At 41.8% G+C, this 21,714-nt stretch overlaps 1 protein-coding gene across 1 annotated transcript in view; it reads left to right on the forward strand.

Annotated features, from left to right (window-relative positions):
- ephb6 (eph receptor B6) overlaps positions 1-20,198 on the forward strand; it is a 44,062-nt gene extending 23,864 nt beyond the window's left edge. The window contains exons 6-19 of the mRNA XM_082550771.1: positions 8,893-9,048; positions 9,451-9,722; positions 10,075-10,156; positions 10,859-10,983; positions 12,405-12,567; positions 14,149-14,263; positions 14,350-14,405; positions 14,656-14,772; positions 14,866-15,113; positions 15,206-15,424; positions 15,515-15,664; positions 16,735-16,919; positions 17,031-17,189; positions 18,703-20,198. Coding sequence (XP_082406897.1) covers positions 8,893-9,048; positions 9,451-9,722; positions 10,075-10,156; positions 10,859-10,983; positions 12,405-12,567; positions 14,149-14,263; positions 14,350-14,405; positions 14,656-14,772; positions 14,866-15,113; positions 15,206-15,424; positions 15,515-15,664; positions 16,735-16,919; positions 17,031-17,189; positions 18,703-18,808 — 2,153 coding nt within the window. The 3' untranslated portion in view covers positions 18,809-20,198. The remainder of the gene's footprint in view (positions 1-8,892; positions 9,049-9,450; positions 9,723-10,074; positions 10,157-10,858; positions 10,984-12,404; positions 12,568-14,148; positions 14,264-14,349; positions 14,406-14,655; positions 14,773-14,865; positions 15,114-15,205; positions 15,425-15,514; positions 15,665-16,734; positions 16,920-17,030; positions 17,190-18,702) is intronic.
- The last annotated feature ends 1,516 nt before the right edge of the window (positions 20,199-21,714 follow it).

Raw genomic sequence — 21,714 nt, forward strand, 5'->3', positions numbered from 1 at the left:
GAAATCCACCTGACAACCACACACTCAGGCTTGTCACCTCAAGCAAGACATCGTTTTTAGGGGCACGTAGGAGATTATCAGATCCCACCTCTCAGTCTCATGGGAAAATTACGATCGGTGTTAAATGATTGCCTTTAACTACATGCAGCACTAATAGCTTTTTATTTTTAGATCCAAGGCAAGATCATGCATTCCTTTATTTGCAAAACCAGATTAATATGGCAAGGACGTACGTTTCTTAAGTGTGGTCCATATGCATTTGCACTGCATGGCTTCATGGATGTTCATTTTTTGAAAGATTTGATAACACTATTAAATGGATTGCTAAAAAATTTGCACACACCTGACTAAATAGTGGGTATTTTTTTTCAAATGAGAGGACAAAAGAAAACGAAAGAATAGTTTTTAAAACTCCTTTAAAAGTTTTTTTTCGTATAGATATAGTTTTGTACAGTGCCACTAGTCACTCATATGAGGTGCAATCAAAAAGGTTAGAGGCTGGGCCTGTAGGCAGAAACTATAAAAAAAAATATGCCTCCTATCTGCTTCAAGGTTGTAATCTTGTGCAGCAAAATATGTTTTGATTGGAAGACCTGTTCTGGCCACTTACAGGTGTGCAATCGCTGCACACACTGGATCTTGACCACTGTGTCAAAAAAAGCACTTCAAGTCAAATTTCATTGTGGAAAAAGGGGAAGAGCTTGTAGGGAGCCACAGCCTTTGAATAGGGCAGATGATGAGTACTGGTCTTGGTTGATTTCAGTCCTGATGTGCTTTCTTTGCGCTGCAGACTGCAGCTTTTTCTAAAAGTCTCTGTTTATAACTGCATCTCTCATTCCTGGTGATGATCCTTTAAAAGAAGGTCAGGTCAGTTTGACTGTGAAGTTGATGGTGCAGCTTGAGATCTGTGGCAGAGTCACAGATGCATATGTTTAAGTGGTCAGAAGGAGACTTTGAAGGAGATGGCAACCATAACTTTTAGTCGCATATGGTTTTCTCTTTGTTATAGAGCCAGTTACATACATTTTTAATCACATGTCTTAGTGAGAAACTGACTGAAAAAGTAGGTTTATTTGTTATTAATAAGAGCTGCATCTTGTGATGTTCTCCCAAAGTCAGATCTATTGTGAAACCATTTGTCATTGCCATGGGATGATAAATTGAGAATCCAACTGAAAAATCAGACACTTAAAAAAACACAGCCGGCCCTTTGGCAGACAAACATTAAAAGATCATCCCTTGATTATTTATGAGCTTGTTTATCACAAGTAAGTCTACAAGAACACCCAAGTTCTATATGATCACTAAAATATTCAGAAGTCAGTTCGGGATAAAAACTCTTCTGGAGTCTTTTATAAAACGATAAGAACAGAGGCAGACGTCACGCAGCAGCTGCCTGCTGTTATTTTATTTTTCTGCCAGGCAGCATCAGGACGTTTTTCTCCTTTGACATTTGCATCCCACAAGGGAGACAGAGACGTAGAGAGGACAGGCAGAAACATGACCGAGCATAAGCCACAGTTACACCTGTTCAGCCAAACATGAAACAGTTCTGTAGTTTGAGGCAGCTTGAGTTGGTCCCTGCTGGATGTGCATCATCCTCAGATACACACCTTCTGCTTGAGTCCCCTTAAGCGACTGTTGATGGTTTAGGACAAAGATTATTGTGGCGGATGCTCAGATGGAGCTTTGAGCTTACTTGAAGCCATGTTGATATTTTATGTGGCATGAGACTACGTCCTGAAATATTCAACATGTCAGTTTGTCCTGATTTTTTGCCCAGAGCCCTTACTCTCAGCACAGACACATCCACCAACTACCCCGAGGCAGGTTGTGGTGAGAAACAAGAACATTTGGCCAGGGGAGGACGTACGAGTGCAAGTGTGACATTATTTTGAGTCTGCTTTAGTCCCAAACAGACACTCTTCACCAAATAACAAAGTAGATAATCGTCTCATAGAATATACCGACTACATTTTCCCAGTTGCAGTTGTGTCCCCTTCTTCATCAAGCCGTCAGTAAGCCTACTCATCAGCAGCGCTGGAATTCAATTGATTTTCCAGTCTATTAGTACTGAGAGAAACACAGTTGAGTGAAATGATCAATGACGTACTGTATCGACTGGGCTGTAGGGTGTTGACATGCAGCGGTGATAAATCAGCTTGAATACATACACATCATATCAAATCAATCGCTACATGACTCAAAACTCTTTATGATGGTGTTCATTATATTTCACAGGGCAGTTCGGTGGAGAAATTACAATCATTTTTTTAAACATTCATGTGAAATGGGGATGCCGGGCTCTCAAAAACTGTCACGTGAATCCGCACATCCTCCAGCTTTATGAAACGTTATCACAGCAAATTTCAGAGTTCAGTTCATTGCCACTTCTCCTTTTTCAGTAAAAAAGCCACTGTACACTTTCTGCTTGGCACCAAACAGGCATGTAGACACACTTAGGGGCAGTCTGGCAAACCTATTGGAGCATTTAGCAGCTAAAAAGCCTGGAAAAGGCCTCCTGGGAAATGGTTAAAAAAAACAGCAAAAACAGAGCAGAAGAGACAGAAACATGACTGCAAATTGCTAAATGTGGATAGTAATAACTAAAAAAAATGTTTTGAAAGAAATAAAATGATCCCTGTTAAGTCAGAAATGGTGCTGAGCTGTCATGATTATTAGGCTGAGAGCTCAAATCTTACAGGGGCAGATGCAGGCCCAGGGAAGAGGAAACAAGACGTCAGCACGCTGAAAATTTAATGTGTGAAGGTCTTAGGTAAATATCACAGCTCCAGCAGCTCCAGCAGCTCCAACAGCTCCACCTACAATTAGGGTCATTTGCATTATGTAACATCCATTTTTAGTGCACACTGTTGTCTTTTGAATCAGTTTACATCAGCTCGACAAAGAGTGTGAAGGTCAAAAGGTTGCCTCGTTAAACTGCACGATGTTCACCGTGGGAGCGACGGTGAATCCTGAATCCTTCCAAGATTTCTGTGAACATGCAGGATTTGCCTAATGCAGTAATTTGTCAAGATATGTAAGAGGGAGTCTTCAAATCATTTTCTTTGTCGCTGCATCAGCGGTGAAAATCCAACAAAGGATTATTTTGCTTTCACGTGTGGTAGAGTGCTGCTGGAGCTTACGAGGAAGAGAGACAATATTAGAGCACACGATTCAGTGTGTGTCTTGTTTTCAGGATCCACTAAATTACCGAATGTAGTCTGTTGTGTGGTCGCATCTGTGACTGTTGTGTGTTTGTGTGCGTGCGTTTGTTGTGCGTCTGAGCGAGAGAGAGAGAGAGAAACAGAGAGAGATTATGCTGGGAGCCAAAAGAGGGAATGAGTGCATGAAAGAGGGAGAGGAAGAGGAAAAAAAGACAGAAATTGGGTCAGTGATCTACATACCAACGTACAATGTTAACATCAAATTACTCAGCTCGTGGCTTTCTTATTTCTGCTTGTGTTTATCTCTTTATCTCTTTAGAAAATAAATGCAGTTTTCAGTCATCCTTCTTGCCTAATCTCGTTCTCTTTCCATGCAGCCTTTGTCAAATTAATCCCTATCCCCATACGCCCGCCTATCCGTCTATCAGTAAATACATACACGCTTGCATGTAAACATCAATGCACTGTGGCAATAGCACACGAATAACACACCCGGTCGTGTTTGTTGTGAGTTAGTTTCATAAATGATGCCACAAACTGACCTTATGACCTTAATCTCATCCCTGACTGCTTTCAGAGCGGTTTGCTGTTTTAAAATGACCCGCAAATTAAGAAAAACATGACATATAAAAGTTGGCTCCTGTTTATATGCAGTACCTTCACACACTGCCCTCTTCCCATCACTCCTTTTCATTTCATTGCCCTTCATTTAGTAATCCACTGGATTATGATAAAAACATGGCAGGGATTTTTGAAGCAAGACTTAAAGGTATTATATATTTAAAAATAAGACCTCAGTTTTTTCTTTGTGTAAAGTTAGGGTGAAGCTGTAAGCACATCGGTATTCACATTTTCAGCTCGTCTATTGTTTGTTTGCGAACGGTCCCTTTTCAAAATGCTAATTGCTTATTTCCATCTATCAAAAGCACAAAGTTTTAACTGTACTTAAGCAGAAAATCCTTACCTTTGGTTCGAAAAGATGAAAAACAAATAAATTATCAAAGTGTGTGTAGTCGGAGATTAATTTTCTGACGCTTAATCGTGTCATCTTTTCAGTTTTCAGTCACCTCAACAAACGAGCGATATTTATATCTGTCATTGCCAGAGACGCTCGTTTGTTTTGTTGGCAGGGCTCGCTGGGACTTTGCTGTGTGCACTTTTGCACACTTGTAATGTAAAGGCATCTGTGACTGAGCTTATAATGGTGGTACGCTTTCTGTTTTATTGCTGGGTGGGTGACTGAGAGAGGGATGCAGATCAAGCAAGAGGGCAGAGGGCTCTGCACGTTCATTGGCTGCTCAAATCGGGCGGATGCGGGAGAGGAGGGGGAGGGGAAGGAGGAGGAGGAGGGGGTTGAGGGAGCTCATAACGCTGGTGATGAGAGGCTTTGTAGCAAAGTCATGTTTCATGTCAGTGCTGTAGGAGAACACGTCTGCTAATGTGCATCTGGGACATAAAAGATGGAGGAAGTTATATTCCTCTCTATTCCTCTGTTGTCGCCCTCCTGCTGCTTTCCACTTTCAATTTCCTCATTGTCACCCATCATCTCAGGCTTATATACATAATTCTGCTGTTCATCCTACAGCTGTCTCAGTCCATCCGTCTCCATGTTCACTTCTTCCCCAGTTTGGTTTCTCTCTTTGTTGTCTTCGCATTATTTTAGTCCCCCTTCCTTTTTCTCACTTCACACCTGTTTGAAAGCAAGGTGCGCTCTCAGAGACAAGTGAGAACACAGGAAGCCTTTTATCTGTTTATTCTCCACTTTTTTTTTCCACTTTGTGCCTTCTTATCTTCCCCTCCCACACTGCTGCACCAGCGCCAAGCATGCATAAATGCATCCGTGCGCTCTTTTAGCACGTCAAGTTTAAGACATGCTACGCATTCTTGACAAGGTTATATAAGCGAGGTCAGGGGTTTGCTCCCACTGATGCCCTCGCTCTCATTCTCCAACTCCGAGGGTACTGTAAGGCTCCAAAAACATATGAAACTGCTGGGTCATGTTTTTTTGTTTTTAGTGTGCCATTTGCACTCAACAATACAAGAGGTTGTCTGTCTGAGGATACGCACATACTCTACATTTAGCTTTCAGACAAAGGGAGCACATTTTGAACGATGCAACCTTTAGCCGACACTCCTTTAATGGCACTCACATGCCCACACACACTCGCAGTGTAAAAATGGCAGCAGACCAACCTGGAGGCTGTGGACTCAAAATCCTCATAAGTACGAGCACTCGAGGCTCAGGCTGGCAGCAGCATGAAGTCATGTGTCAGTCACCTTGACCTCAGCGGTCAGTTGACATTAACAACTGGCAGATTTCACAGATTTTTCTGTCATATAACACAGCCTGCAGGTTCAAATGGTATTTGTTTGTGTGCGTGCGTGCGTGTTAGTGTGCGTATGAGAGAGAAAGAGCGAGAGAAATAATCAATTTATGCTTGAATGTGACTTGATTTGACAGTTCCAATGGATTATGAATTCCAGCACATGATTCCTGAATACATATGAGGACAGTAGGCCTTTTTATTAAAAAAAGGCCAATAAAATGTTTTAATAGGGAAATATTTGCCTAGGAATGAAGTGGTCCTGTTACGGTAATGTGCTAAAGTCTTGAGAAAACCCTTGTTTCTTTATTTTTTGCTTGGAGAATGAGGAATGCGTGCAGCGAATTATTGAAATGTGTCCAAACATACACGGAAATTTGTTATATAAGGGAACAAGAGAGCTTGTACAGTTCTAACAAGTAAGCATTGAAAGTTAATAATTGGTATGACCACACAGCCTAAACTCTCTTAGGAAAGTTTTCAGGAATCGTTCTCCGGGCTTCATGAAGGACATTCAAAGCTCTTCTTTGGATGTTGGCTGCCTTTTTGTTCTGGTCTCTGTCAAGATGATCTCACAGTGCTTCAATAATGTTAAGGTCAATGTAGAGGCCAATCCACGACTAATAGCATTACATTGTGTATTTTTCTATCCAGGTATGCTTTTACTGCACAGTGCTAGTTTGTTTGGGATCATTGTCATTGCCAATGAAACACTTACTAGGTCATTTTGCATGGTGTATCATATTTTTCTGTGTTCATAATTCTGTCAATTTTGACCATGACAGAGCCTCCACCTCGTTTTAGAGATGGCTGCAGACACTCGTTGTTGTACCTGTCTCTATTCTATGTTGATAATTTGAACCAAAAATCACAAATTTTGATTCATCACTCCATAAGACCTGTTAGCACTGATCTTAATTTCAGTTCTTGTGCAATTAGGCCTTAACACCCACCCCTTTACTGAGACCATTTTTGTTCTATTCTTCAATTTGTTTCTATCGCAGGGGTCAGATTCATCTCTCAGATCCTGTGTCAGCTCTTCATTATGTATTTATTGAGGACTTTCAGCTACTGTTTATCTGCTGTAGATAGTTTTTTAGACCTGTCACTTCTCACTTTGTCATTTATTTTTCCAGTTTACTCAAAAGTTTTGAGGACACATCGCACACATTGCAGCTCTACTTTATTTAATCCAACAAATTGTGCTTTCTTTGCCATTTTTAAAGATTCATCTAAAGAAACAGGAAAAGAATTATGCTTTTGTGACAGGCCAGGATGAGCAAATTGCCTAACGATACAATTTAAAATAGATTCCTTGTGAAATTATCTCTTATGTGTAGACACAACACTGGTCAATCCCTTGACTTTGGTGCCTTTTTGTACTTGATTCATAGGTCGGTGTTAAGTGGCTTAATAAGCAAAAAAATATTCCTCTAAAAATGGCTTGGTATGTACAAGGACTGGAGTGAAAAAAAACAACAAGCGTGCAAAGAAAAACCTTGAAAGAGAACTAATGCTCAAGATAACTTTACAGAAATTACAGGAAAATCTGGCTCGTTTTTAAGAAAATATAAAGAAATTAGGAGTGGCTCATTATATAAGGCACCGTACTGTAGAAGGATTGTTTAGTACTTAATAAATATCTTTACACAGTTCTGCCGCAACTTTAGAATCACAATCCTAATATTGTGTTGGCCTCCCTCGTGCTGCTGAAATAGCTCTGATCCATCGAGGCGTGGGCTTCACGAGACTTCTGAAGGTGTCGTGTGGTATCAGGCACCAGACATTAGCATCAGATCCTTGAAGTTCGGTAGGGTGAAAGTGAATCTGTCACACTGATACAGGCTACACAGCACCTTGAACTCCTTTACATATTCCTCAAATACTGGGTGCATTACTCTGCTGAAAGAGACCACCGTCGTCAGACAAAAACTGCTGCCATGAAGGGATTACAGAGGTTATTGTTAGGTAGGTCAAGAACGATCTTCCACGCTTGAGTTGCGATATTAACTCAGACAAGTTAGACAAGTTAAAAAACTTTAAAGGAGTGTTTTAACACTTAGGGAAAATATTTTCTACTCTTACTTGCTAGAAGGGCTGACACCACTCTCTCTGCTGCTCTTTGTACGATAAATACAAATCATATAAGCAGTCGGTTAGGCCAGGTTAGCATAAATACTGCAAAAGGAGAATAAAAACATCCAATTCTGTCCAAAGTGAGACAAATCTGCCCTACAGCAGCCTTACAGCTCACAAATCAACACACTCAAACTCCTAATTATGGTGTGTATAAATATTTATCATTAATTGCTTTTACCACATGAGACTGTGGCTAAACCGTCTCCTCCTGTTTACAGTCTTTATGCTGAAGTAAACGAACGCTTCTGTAAGTAATATCATCATATTGCTTATTGTCCAGGAGGAGAGTGGTGCAGATGAGGTAAATAAGTCAACCTCCACCTTCAAAACGCTCACTATGACCTTTCGTGTGTGTCTTTGTGTGTGTGTATGTGACTGTCGGTTTGCTGGCCACTTCCTCTATAAACAAAAGTTAATGATAGTTCCGGGTTAAGCCAACAACAAACAAGAGACCGCTGCCTTTCAGATGAACTTTTGAACCAATGGGAACCACAAGCCAAGCTGAAATTGATGCTTAACCCCAAACCAGTTACTGCAGTTTGATTTTGTTCTGGACAAAATGAGGGGAGCAATAAAAAGGGATTAAGTAAGAGGGTTTTTTTGTTTGTTTTTTTGATATTCGTGACTTCTGAGCTGCACATAATACAGATCGCAAAGACCTTACATAAAACAAAATCTGAATTGTCTGAATAATGCCAGATGTTCAATTTAAACTACGTCGCACATGATGTACACGTGCACTTTCAGTGAACCTGTGAGTATTAGCTGCACCTTGCAATCAGAGTTGACAAAGCAATCTTAACCGAAGGTCCGCTTGCTGAGGTCTTCCCAAGTTTTCGCTTTGAATGTCATGCAGATTACTTTCCATTATCTACTTCAACAGTGCACTGACAACTGAGCTTTGAGAAAGACGGTGTGATATCACTGAAAGGTCCAGAAGAAGCTAGTCTGAGCGCAAAAGATATTTGGTCAGCTGAACTTTTATTAATGTATTTCAGCGACAAATCCAAGTGCTGGCTATTCTTAACTGGCTTGAATGTTATCAGTGTGTTATTTTCTGACCATATAAAAAAAAATAGTGGTATGTGCATCTGAGCCCAAATTTAAGCTTGTTTCTTTAACAGCAGCTGCAGCATTTCATAGTTTAAACCTGCAAACTCATAGCAGTGAACACCGCTAATGGAGCAGTGATCACTTTATTTATATAACCGCAAGCTGTTAATAAAACACAACCTCTCTTCTGTCTTCATGTCTCCTTACAGCCTGTCCTGTGGGCTACTTTAAGTCTATTTCAGGCTCTATTCCCTGCACTGTGTGCCCATCCAACAGCCGAACCAGCCATGAGGGATCGAGTGTGTGTGAATGTCGCAGCGGCTTTTACCGGGCCGCCAGCGATGCCAACTCTTCTGCCTGCACAAGTGAGCTTTGTCTGTTTGTTTGTTTACGCCTGGCTCCTCTGCGAGGCGTTCAAGGGGCCTCATTGGAGTCATTTGTCATTTGCTCAGACTGTGAGAACCGAGATACACAGTCAATGGAACAAAATCCTTTTGCTTTTAAAGACTATTTTAATCTTTAAATTGCACCAACAGAAAAACCTGTTAAGAATGAAACTTTCCTACGCTCGTTCATACGAAATTGCCTCACCATCAAACTATTTTATAAAGTTCTTTCCATTACTTTTCATTGCATAAATGTCTTTGCCAGCCTGCAGGTTCTTTCATATCTTAAACATTTTACCAGATGCTTCCATCTTAGAGTCCACCGCTTGCATTATGTATGTCAAACTCCTCCCATTCTCCCCATCTCTGCTTTCTCCGCAGCTCCTCCGTCTGCTCCTGTCTCTCTGACCTGGGAGTATGAGAGCGGCGATGGTGGGGTTTCCTTGAGGTGGCGCCCTCCGGTGGACATGGGAGGCCGAAGTGAGGTGTGGTACGGGGTGGTGTGTCGCATCTGTCCGTCACCGACCTTCACCAACTCGGCTTTGTGCTCTTGGTGTGGGGAGGGCGTCACCTTCAGCCCCTCCCAGACCAACCTGAAACAAACCAAGGTCACCCTCAACAACCTGCTGACCAGGGTCACGTATCTCATACAGGTGCTGTGGAAAAACGGAAGATTCTTCCTTGTCTTATCTCACTCAAAGTTTGAAGCACTTCCTGGACCCACAGATGAGATGAATCCACTGTGCTCTATTATTTTATTATAAGTGCCGCATCAGTAAATACACACCAACATTTAATATTTAGTTCGGCATACCTTGACTAAAGCATCGCTTATTCCTTATTCATAATGGACAGATATTTCCCCATTTCCTGGCGTTTGTTGACCTGTCATAGTGGACGCTGCACGTGTCTGTCTTTGTTTCTCAAACGTTGAAGCGTGTCATAAATATAAATGGGGAGAAAAAGGCTTTGAAATTCACATCTGTGTGTTCTTGGTATTGACAGGTGCAAGCCATGAATGAAGTGTCAGCTTTGAGTCCTTTCCCAGTTCGATACTCAAGCATCAATTTCACTACGAGCCAGTCAGGTGAGAACAGGACGGAGACGATGAAAAAGATGAGATGAAAGAGGAAGAGACGCTCTGATGATGACGTTTGCGTAGATTGTGTGTGTGTGTGTGTGTGTGTGTGTGTGTGTGTGTGTGTGTGTGTGTGTGTGTGTGTCAGTTTTCTCTCCCCCTCCTCCTCCCCTCTCTTTCGGTCTCTTTGCTCCATGTTTTCTGCTCCTGCTCTCTGAACGGGAGGTTGCTCGAGGTTACAAAATCCTGTCAGATCCCATTATGGTCACTGTGGAGGAAGAAAGGGACAAATGAGAGATGGGAAGACAAAGAGACGGAGAGAAAGAAAGATGAAAGCAGATGAGTGGGCAAAGGAGAGGAGAATGGGGCATTGTGCACACCAAGTACACCATTATACAATTTTCCATGAAACCGATCAAGACTGGCTCGGAGGTTCAATGAGCTCACATTATCTAAAATCTTCCTGTGAGTGCTCTCAGAGCTTATTGATCAAATGAATGGAATGCCAGAAAGTTCCCTTTAACTGCTCCCAGCTCACTGAGTGAAACTAGATCCTGACTGGTGCACCATAAAAACTCCTACTTCACTTTTACGCTCAACTGAATTCTGTCTACATGTTTTGTAACACTGCCCTCATGTGGGCACTGTCACTTGTGAACTAACAGCTCTCCTGTTTTAACGTGCTCAAGTATCGTCTCTTGTCACCCACAGTTCCCAGTACCGTTCCTATGATGCACCAGCTGAGCCGGGCCCCGGACTCCATCACTCTGTCGTGGCCTCAGCCAGACAGGCCTAATGGAGACATCCTGGAGTATCAGCTCAGATACTATGACAAGGTATGTTCAGTGAAGTCACACATACCGGCAGAAGGTTTCAGCATTCGTTTTTCAGTTTGATAGCAGCTGGTTGTGAGGGGACGTCACAACCTCTCTTACAAAACCAAGTTATTTGGTTACGAAATGGTTGTGATGAGACAGATGCAGTATCAACTCTATGGACTGGTTTTGCCATAAACATGTTTTTAACACAAATATCTAATCAGCCAATTACGTGAAGCTCAGCACGTTTAGGTATGTAGACGTGGTCAAGATAACCAGCTGAAATTCAAACTGAGCATCAGGATGAGGAAGAAAGGTGAATTCAGTGACTTTGAACGTGGCATGGTTTTTAGAAATTAAAGAGAGTGGTTCAAAAAAGGGCAGCACGGTGGCACGGTGGTTGGCACCGTTGCCGCACAGCAAGAAGGTCCTGAGTTCAATTCCACCATCAGGCTGGGGTCTTTCTGTGTGGAGTTTGCATGTTCTCCTCATGTTTGCGTGGGTTCCCTCCGGGTACTCTGGCTTCCTCCCACCGTCCAAAGACATGCAACTTGTGGGGATAGGTTAATTGGATAATCCAAATTGTCACTAGGTGTGAATGTGCGAATGAATGTGAGTGCGAATGGTTGTCTGTCCCTGTGTGTTGGCCCTGCGACAGACTGGTGACCTGTCCAGGGTGTACCCTGCCTCTCGCCCTATGACAGCTGGGATAGGCTCCAGCGCCCCCCGCGACCCTGAAAAGGATAAGCGGAAGCGAATGGATGGATGGATGGATGGTTCAAAAAAGAGAAAAGATCAGGTTTTCTGGGTGAAAATGTCTTGCTGATCCCAGAAGTCAAAGGAGAATAGTCAAACTCCTTGATGCTGATTGGAAAGTAACATCATCCCAAATAACCACCTGTTGCAGCCTTGGTATGCAGAGAGCATCTCTGAATACACATCAAATCTGTAGCAGAAGACCATCTTGTACTGGATGGTGAGCTTTTATGGGCCTCTTGACTTTCACCGTGACTACAAGCATCTCTCTACCTACCCGACGTGTGGTGTATTCTTTATTAGTGAGCTGGCCTGTTTTCACAGCAGTGAGCATGATCTTGCTGTTTTGACTGCAGCCTGTCTTACTCTTCCAGTATTACCAGAATTATTTAGATTTCTTTGTTTAACTGACAAAATTATAATGTACAAAAATGTGCTAGAAACTACAAGAAGAACATTAACTCGTGTTCACAATGGCCAGCCTGCGCAGGCAACAAGATGTTTTATAATGGAACCATTTTTTCCACCATAACACAGTATGGCATTCAAACAACAAAACAACGGTGGTTTAAGTGTTCGCTGGGTAAATACACACAAAGGCATCCTTTACTGAACATACTGGCCGTGATTGTACACAAAACAAACTGAGCCCAAACAACAGACCCTTCCTCTCTGTTCGTCAGGGTTCAGACGTGGACAGCGCATTGACTGTGTACAGTGAGACTAACACAGTGACCGTCAAGTCTCTGATTCCCGGCTCCATCTACGCCTTCCAGATCAGAGCTCGAAATGAGCGAGGCTACGGGCCCTACAGCAACACCATCTACTTCACGACGCTGCCTCTAGGTAATGCACACAGTCATTAATTTTTTTATAGTTTAAGAAAAAAGTATATATTCTGTTATTGTAGGGTCTGTCCCTTACAATAGAAAGCATGTTGAGGCAACTGTTGTTGTGATTTGATGCTATATAAATACAACTGAATTGAACTGATTTGAAATGATTATAGAAAACTGTCAAAAGATCATATTGGCATAAGCATTAAAATAAATGCACATGCTGTTGTTTGAGTGTGGGTGTGCACAACTGTACTTAGTACAAAAACAAGCATTTACAAAGGAAAAACAGACAAAAGCTGGGGCAGCTTTCAATTACTGTAACTGCAGTTACATTCATCTCAGTGAAGTTGCATTACTATATGTAATACAAAGCTTAGCGGTTAATATAAGGCCTTACCATTCACATAAAAAATAGTAAGAGTAAGACCAGAGGAAGATGTCAGGATAGCATGATAAATTCAGGATAGCAGTTAGAGAAACTAGGGAACAAAGAATAAACTGTGAATCATTTTCAGTGCACTTTATTTTGCTCAATGTAAACTTAATCATGTAGAAATGAGAAGACTGTGTTGCAAACCAGAAGCACAAAACCAGCTATCAGCGACTAGATGTGATATAATTAGAAAAAGTGGACACACCAGGGTAGCAAAATTAAAGGTGATAATAATCAAAGACAGCGAGACAGGAGGGGAAAGAATCGAAGCGCAGGAGAGAAATGACTGCCAAAATAAAAGAGTAAGTTAGAAACCGGAGCTAAAGAGTGAGCAGACACAGGACGTTGAGACAGGAACTATTGAAGGAACACTTCTAAACTCTAAAACTGACTAAATTAAAACAAGAACTAAAGGCTCCAAAAATCCTCAAAAATAAAAAAGACATAACAAAACTCTGAACACCTGAAAAAGAAAGAATTCAACCTCAAAAACCCACAATTAGAACCGGGATGGTGCCACTAGAAGGGCCAAAGTTACACTATATGGATACATGTCCTGGGCCACCTACAGATTTCACCTGCAGCAGCTGCTTGGCCATGGAAACCCACACCGTGAACCAGTTTCTGTGTTGGTGTTAACGTCAGAGGTTTGAAACTCAGCAGTTATTGAATCAGCAGAAAGGTGCGTCTCAGTGACCTTGTGCTATAACTTAACATGGTCTGCCACTTCCTGCCCGAGCTGCTGTGGTTCCTGAGCGTATTCACTTCGCAATAATACAACTTACCGTTGATTGTGGAATAGCTAGGAGGAATAAGTTCCCACGCTCGACCTCAGTGGGGCATTTAGAATGACCTATGCTTTTACAGATGTTTCTAAAAACAGGCTGCATGGCTGCACCTGTGGGAATAGGATTGAAAACACCTGAATTCAAAAATTAAGAGGTTAAACACCTCGGTATGAACACAGCAAACATCTCTCTGTAGTTATTTTGTCATTTTTAATACTAAGAAAACATCTCTGCCTCAGTATTAACATCAATATCAAACTTTCAAATAGAACATATATCGCTGTAACTAAAGATAAAGTGGTCTGTATATCCAATAAAAGCACATCTGAACTTGATAGCTGAAGGTGTTTCATTTTCTCTCCCGCAGAGGAGCATTCACAGCAAATCCAGACCCGGCTTCCTCTGCTGGTGGGCTCAGTCATGGGTGGGGCCGCGTTTCTCCTTGTCGTGGCAGCCATTGTGGTTGTGGTGGTGTTTCGCAGGTTGGTTGTGGTATAAATGCCATAACAGATGAATGCATGTATGTTTTAATCTGGTATTTCAGTTTTTGACTGCTTTTACATGGCAGTAAGAGGAGGGAGAGTCCATACAGTGACCGACTCCAGAGGTACATCAGTAACAGAGGTGAGTGAAATATAATAAAATGAATTATTTATTTTGGGATTCATTGTTTTTTTACAGGAAAAAAATAAAGATGCTCTATATGTTTATTATTAAATGAATAATACAAAGAAATGCTATCTGTGTGTAAAGTAAAGCTCATCAGCTTTGCATTATAAAAGATCATTTTTACCTTGTTTTTGGGATTACATGTCTAAAGTAAAGGACTAAAAGTTCTGAATCAGTTTTTCAAAAGTAGATTTCTTGTTCCCAGGTGGAGTTAAGTATTACGTTGACCCATCCACTTATGAGGACCCTAGCGAGGCCGTCAAAGAATTTGCCCGTGAGATCGACCCAACTCACCTCAAGATCGAGGAGGTGATTGGTGCAGGTACGTTTCATGGTCTCCTTTCTTTTAAATCTTGCTGTTGTTACATGCTGGCAGCAGCACAGTGTAATCTCCTCCGTGTTTATTCCATTACAGCCCAATTTGGCGAGGTTTCTCGTGGTCGTTACCATCCGCTGGGTCGCAGGGAAGTGCTGGTAGCAGTGAAGACTCTGCGCTGGGGGGCATCAGACAGAGAGAAGGGGATGTTCCTCAGTGAAGCAGGAGTCCTGGGACAGTTTGACCACCCCAATGTCCTGAAACTAGAGGGTGTTATCACCCGTACCCCTCCAGAGAGGATCATCACTGAGTTCATGGAGAACGGGCCCCTGGATGCCTTCCTCAGGGTGAGAAAAACAACGCACTGTCAGGAATTCCTACACATGTTACACCACACTGGAGACTTTTTTTTCTCCATCATGTCTCTTAATTTCTTCAGGAGAACGAAGGTCAGTTCAGTGTCCTCCAGCTTGTCGGGATGCTCAGGGGAGTTGGAGCAGGGATGCGTTACCTCTCTGAGAGAAACTTTGTTCACCGAGACCTGGCGGCCAGGAACGTGTTGGTCAACTCCAACCTGGTCTGTAAAGTATCTGATTTTGGCCTCTCCAGGCTTATGAGGGGCTTGGACCACAACATACCAACTTACACTGCCTCACTGGTAGGTTAGAAGGGAAGGAGCGCCTTTTAGCTTGGTTTCCATCATCACTGAGTGACTGTATATGTTTTTTGCTCTGTTTTCATCTATCAGGGCAGTAAGATTCCTGTGAGATGGACGGCACCTGAAGCATTTCAGCATCGCAAGTTCAGCTCAGCTAGTGATGTCTGGAGCTTTGGAATACTGATGTGGGAAGTTATGTCCTACGGAGAGCGTCCGTACTGGGACATGAGCAATCAAGAGGTGAGTATGAAGAAAAATGTTTCCTGAATTGTTAAAGAAGCAAATGTGCAAAACCCTTGGTATAGTGCACTTATCTTTATTATGGTGTAACAATATACAGTTAACTTGAATTACTGCTTTGCTGTTGTGTTCTTCCATTAACTTGTCAGGTGGCAATTTACATCTGAGTTTTTTAAAAGTCTTATAATACATAATTTAATAAAGTGTTCAAGAAATTACATATCAACAAAAGCAATTCAGTATTGGACTAAAGGGTGCCCTCTGCTCATGTTTTAAATATTAGACAGAAAAGTGTATTTAACATTATGATGTCAAAGTGAAGCTGACTTTTGACCTTTGGGATTTTCTTTTCATATTTTGCATATAAGTTCTTCAGATACATCCAAAAACGTGACATCAAAGTGATCTTGAACTTCATCTTCGAGTACAAACGGATATTTGCACCATAAATATTCCTTCCAGCTGTTCCTGAGCATTCATATCATTCATAAGAATGAGGTGCTCATGAAGTCAATAAATGGGATCACAGTGATCTAATCAAGTCCTTCTTTAGCCCAAATTAAAGTTTCGCCAAGCTCATGGATTAGGCATTATTATCTGCCTTTCTCAGCCAATGTGAAGTTTTTAACAAAAAATCTCCTAAATTTTGCATTCAGTGCATCATGTAGCAATAAAGTACCAATAAAATCAAATCACTACCGACGCTGACAGATGCAGAAAATACTGTATCTGCAAAATAAAGATGAATTTGTGCTGTGTAAATCATATTTTAAATGCTTAAGCTGTTAAAACAGCCTTCATTATGTACAATATTTCAGTAATCTAGAGGAATAAACGTATTATTACACAAATGTGGCCCTCCAGTACTTAAATGTACTTTCCTCCCCCTCCTCCTGTTACACAACAGGCATATTTAAACGGTGACAAAATGCCAAACTGATGAAATTTGCATAATTTTCTCTTAGTCATTCTTGAAAGCTCTGAGAGATCTGTGACCTTTCATGGAGGCTAATTGCACAAGACTCCATCTGCCCTACTTCTGTCTGATGCCTTCCTCTTTGTGTCTGCAGGTGATGAAGGCAGTAGCAGATCAGTACCGTCTCCCGGCCCCCCACAACTGCCCCCCTGCCCTCCACTCTCTAATGCTTCAGTGCTGGCAGGCCGAGCGGGCAGACCGACCAGGTTTCGACTCAGTCCTGTCTTCTCTGGATCGACTCATCAGGCACCCTGCGTCCCTCAAAGCTGAGCCAACTCGGTGAGACGCCAGCTCCTGGCAAACGCACCTGCAAAGCATATCCGAGGCAGCAGGTGATGCACAATCTGCTGCAGTTATGGATTCTCGTGCTCTCATTTTTGACATTTACAGAAGCTGCTCCCAGCCGCTGCTCAGCCCCACTCCCACAGACTTATCGTCAGTGGTGACAGTCAGTGATTGGCTGAAAGCGCTGAGGATGGAGAGGTATCAGGATGAGTTTGATCGAGTGCACCTGGACACATTAGACAGCGTCAGCAAGCTTACGATGGAGTGAGTATGCATGGATAGTTACAAACGTAAAAATACAGAAAAATATATCAAACATTTTTAAAGCTGGCTTCTTGACTTAAGATTTAATTAGATCAGTCATTAATTTAATTTTAGCTATGTCATGAGTATTATCAAGCACACCAGCCACCTGGTATCCACTGAATCCTCAAGTCGAGTTGTCGCATAGTGGTAAAGAGCCCAGTGGGCCGACGCACTTTTAGACTGTGCCAGAAGCACTGGCAGCCTTTTTGTTCATTTTCATTACTGTATTTCCCTATCAAATCTCTTTATGCAACTGGACCCTCCCCAATCTTTGCTGTGCTCTTACACACCTTATTGAACAGAGTTTAGTGTGAAAGAAGAGCTGAAAAGGTGGCGCTGAAAGCTAAGAGAGACAAAGAAAGAGAAGCTAGAAATAGATACAGGAAATGTCAAATTGAGCAACATGTTAGCTGTCAGGGCAATTGCTGCTGCGCCGTCAACAGTAGTAATGTACCAGCAACAAGCAGTAATGAGCCTTCATAGACACAGGAGGCAGCTGTAGCACTAGCTGTGGAGAAGCTGTGCAGGCGGAGGGACACCAGTCCCAAAAACAGAGTGAGAGACAGACAGAGGGAAATGAAATTAGAATAATAAGAAAATAGAAGAAGGGAGAGAGAGAGAGAGATGCGATAGACCGACTGCAACAAAAGTGACAAGGCCGATTTTTTTTTGTGCATTTCAGTGCACAAAAACATTTCAGAGCAGCCCTGCATACTGGTGCTTGGTCAGGACCTGTAGGTGTCTCATTGCAACTCACTGAGCACTCCATTAGTGTTATGAAACAGACACCATAAGATAAAGGTGCTCTGATGGTGCAACTGATGAGGGACAAATAGCCGAGAGGATTTTGCAGTTTTTGTAGGTATCTGATAACCAAAACAAGTCACCATAAGATAAGGAAAGGAGAAACTTCTGCAACCTGCAGATTTAATTCTTTAAACAATCTTAGAATAGAATAGGGACAGAATGGTGGGCCAGTAGTTAGCACGAGGGTCCAAGAAGGTCCAAGAGGAACGAATGCATGAAGAACCCATGCTTGAGCTCCGATTTCAACCATCATCATAAAACTTTGTAGATTACACCTGTGTGCTTCGCACAGGTTTTTTGTTGATCTCAAAAGTTTTTCTTCCATCCATCCATCCATCCATCCATCCATCCATCCATCCATCTTCATCCGCTTTATCCGAGGCCGGGTCGCAGGGGCAGCAGCCTAAGCAAAAAGGATGGATGGATGGATGGATGGATGGATGGACTTTGGCAACAGTAGGATGGGAAAATTGATGCTGAATCATCCTGGTAAGGAAATTCCAGAAAGTTGTATTTTCAGTGGGAGAAAATGCAACGTCCAGGTGAACTGACTCAACTTTCTGGGATAATCCAAACTGTTAGAAAATTACCTTGGTAATTTTATGTTGCTCTTACACATTGATTTTGTCAAGATTTGAATATTGTTGTCTGAACTCTCTTTCAGAGACGTCCAGGATCTCGGCGTGAACCTGCTGGGACACCAGAGGAAGATCGTCAGTGCAGCCCAGCAGCTCAGGGCTCACCTGACACAGGGGCAGGTGGAGGTCTGAAACCTACCAGCAATACACCCTGTGCTGTGGATTTATGGGCTTCACATTCCTTTGCTTGTTGCGTCCAGTTTCGGCAACATTTTATTTGGATGGTGCACATTTTAACCGTAACAAAAAAGAGAGCGAGATAATCAGCTAACAGTGCCACTCTGTCTATTCTGATATACCTGACACTGCAACCAGAAGCAGTGAGAAAAGACTTTCTCAGCCAGTCATTCAAGACGACTAACAGAAGAGAGATACACTACAGGAGCTGCGGCCCAACTCAAAGTGAGGCTAGAAAGTTGCTGACAAGGAGGACTTTAAAGATTCCTCTATGTTTTTCCACTAGATTTCACTTTATTGTTGTCTGCCTTCTCCTCTCCTCCCCCCTCTGCAGTCCAATCTCTCCCTTCCTCCTCCTCTACTCACCTTGCCTGAAATGCTTCTGTTTCCTCTGTGCTCAATAAAACCACAAAAGTATTTTTTGTTAAAGTATCTAGGGAGATCTCTCCTCACAAAGAATTGCGTGAAGACAATCAAAGCCTTTTTCTATTTTTTTTTTTGAGTTATTTGTAAAGTTGTATCACTTCCTCTCCACTTTAAATGCCAAATGCTAAACAAACAGTGTTACCTAGCAGCTAATGAATCACCTAATGAGGTGTTACCGTTAGCTGTCAGAAAAATGTATAGGTTGTTCAGTGTTACAGCAAATACTATGAACCACCAGTCCAAAGTCGGTACTGCAGATCCTTAAAGTTATATAGCAATCACTGCCATAATATTGGGAAAATCAAACCTAAGCACGAAAAGGCTTTTAATAAATGTAAGCCATGTTTTGTTTTGTTTTTTTTAATCCGCCTTTAGAAGACATATCCAAGGTCTGAGAGCTGCCCTGTTTGTGCAACTCACTGTAGAGCCTCTCAGTGACAGCAGAGCTCACTTACTCTAAAACACTTAACAAACTTCACCTCAGCTGCAAACACGAGCTTCTGCCTGCGCTGGACACAGAAGCTAACAGCACCCACCTTTACAGTATGTCTGCATTTCACACTTCACCTCTTTTGTTTGATTGCTAGAGTAACGACACTGAGTCATTGGAGCATTGTGAATGTGTGAAATGAGCAAGATGGACAAAATCTGATCTGATTTACACTTGAAGGAAGGAAGCAAAATGCTTTGTAGGTAGCTGCCCGTATGTCTGTGTGCTGTATATGAAACTCTGTTATTGCGTACATGCTGTACATGATGTGTGTGAGTGAGTGTGTCTGTGTGTGCATGTGTGTGTGCGCGCGCGTGTGAGACAAGTGTGTCAGGCTACACACATTTATAGGTGTTTACTTGTATGAATGTTCACCACTGTTCCGTAATTGTGCAAATTTGTAAAATAAATATGATTTTATTTAAAGAAGGAGTCTCCTGCATTTTCTTTCTCATCCGTTCTGCTCTTATATAAAAATAATAATTATCTGGAAACAGTTGTGATATTAAATATGACTTGCAAAAAGAAAATAATGAATATAGTCATTTTCAGGAGGCAAATGAATGCTTCAGTTCAGAAGACGCAAGCATGACACCACCCACACATGCAAACACCACAAAGCATATGTTTTGAATCCTGAGACTAAACCATTGTTAATATACACTTTGGCAAGTCGTAAGTTTACATATGCTCATCATGGGCATTAATGTGTGTGAATGTGTGTGTGAATGGGTGGATGACAGGTTGTGTAAAGCGCTTTGGGGTCCTTAGGGACTAGAAAAGCGCTATACAAATACAGGCCATTTACCATTTAATGTCATGTAATTTAGTCATCGTGATCTTTAATAAACCCTGGGTCAAAAGGATACATATAGGTTCAAATATATACATACATTTACTTAAATCTAATACTCATTGGAAGATCCGAGGAACTCTGTGAAGATCTAAGGAGAGCTGTGAAAGTTTAGAGTTATTTCTAAACAACCGCAGATTACAAGATCGTCAAAAACAACCTATACGTTAGTACAAATTATTCAGCTGTGTCAACAATTTGCCAAGGTCTGGAAGGAGACATAAAGTGTCACCCTCAGATGAAAGGAAATTAGTTGGTATGCTCAGGATTAACCCACGAGCCACCGAGCCTCAAGCATGCCATGAACCAGGGATAGCTGGAACACCGGTGTCACAGTGGACAGCGATGCCGTGAACTCAGAGGGTGCCGACTAAGAAAGAAACCTGTTTCTAAAATCAGCACCTTAAAAATTGACTGAAACTTGCAGCTGGACAAAGGTTTTATGGTCAGACAAGACAAAGATTGAGCTGGCCGCAATGACAAGAGCCATGTTTGGAGAAGAAACAGTGAAGCATCGTGCTCTGGGACTGTTTTGCTTAACAATAGTAATTCTTGTTTAATTTTGACTGATGTGAATTTGACATGATGGCAGTAATAAAGAATGAGCAACACAAATTGCCCATATAACCAAGAAGAAAGAATATATGATAGATTTTTCTTGTTTAACATCATGTTTGGTGCAAAAGATGTGAGACAGAGGAAGAAAATCAGGTTGCAGCCACGGGGAAGGATAATGAAAGAAAGGTGCAAATTACTCATGAGTTCATGGATTGGCACCTTTAAGTTTTTCTTAGATATGTTACATTATGACATTTATTTTCAAACTTTACTTTTTCAAATATAAAACTAATACTGTATTATACATTATGGTTGTGGTAGCTTTATTTACCTTCTCAAAGGAGCCAAACAGTACATACAGCATGACAGCAGTCTGCATGGTTTTTGACCAAGAATAGTTTATAGAAACAAGTTATCTATCTGTCATGGTCAAACAATAGTGTCGGAAGATTGTGTAACAAAAGATAAACACAAGTGGCATGTCACGGTCATGGACAAAGCAACAGAATGACTAACATGGTCACAGATTTACAT

This window comes from Aulonocara stuartgranti (genome assembly GCF_965226115.1).
Source record: "Aulonocara stuartgranti genome assembly, chromosome: 11".
NCBI classification, from domain to species: domain Eukaryota; kingdom Metazoa; phylum Chordata; class Actinopteri; order Cichliformes; family Cichlidae; genus Aulonocara; species Aulonocara stuartgranti.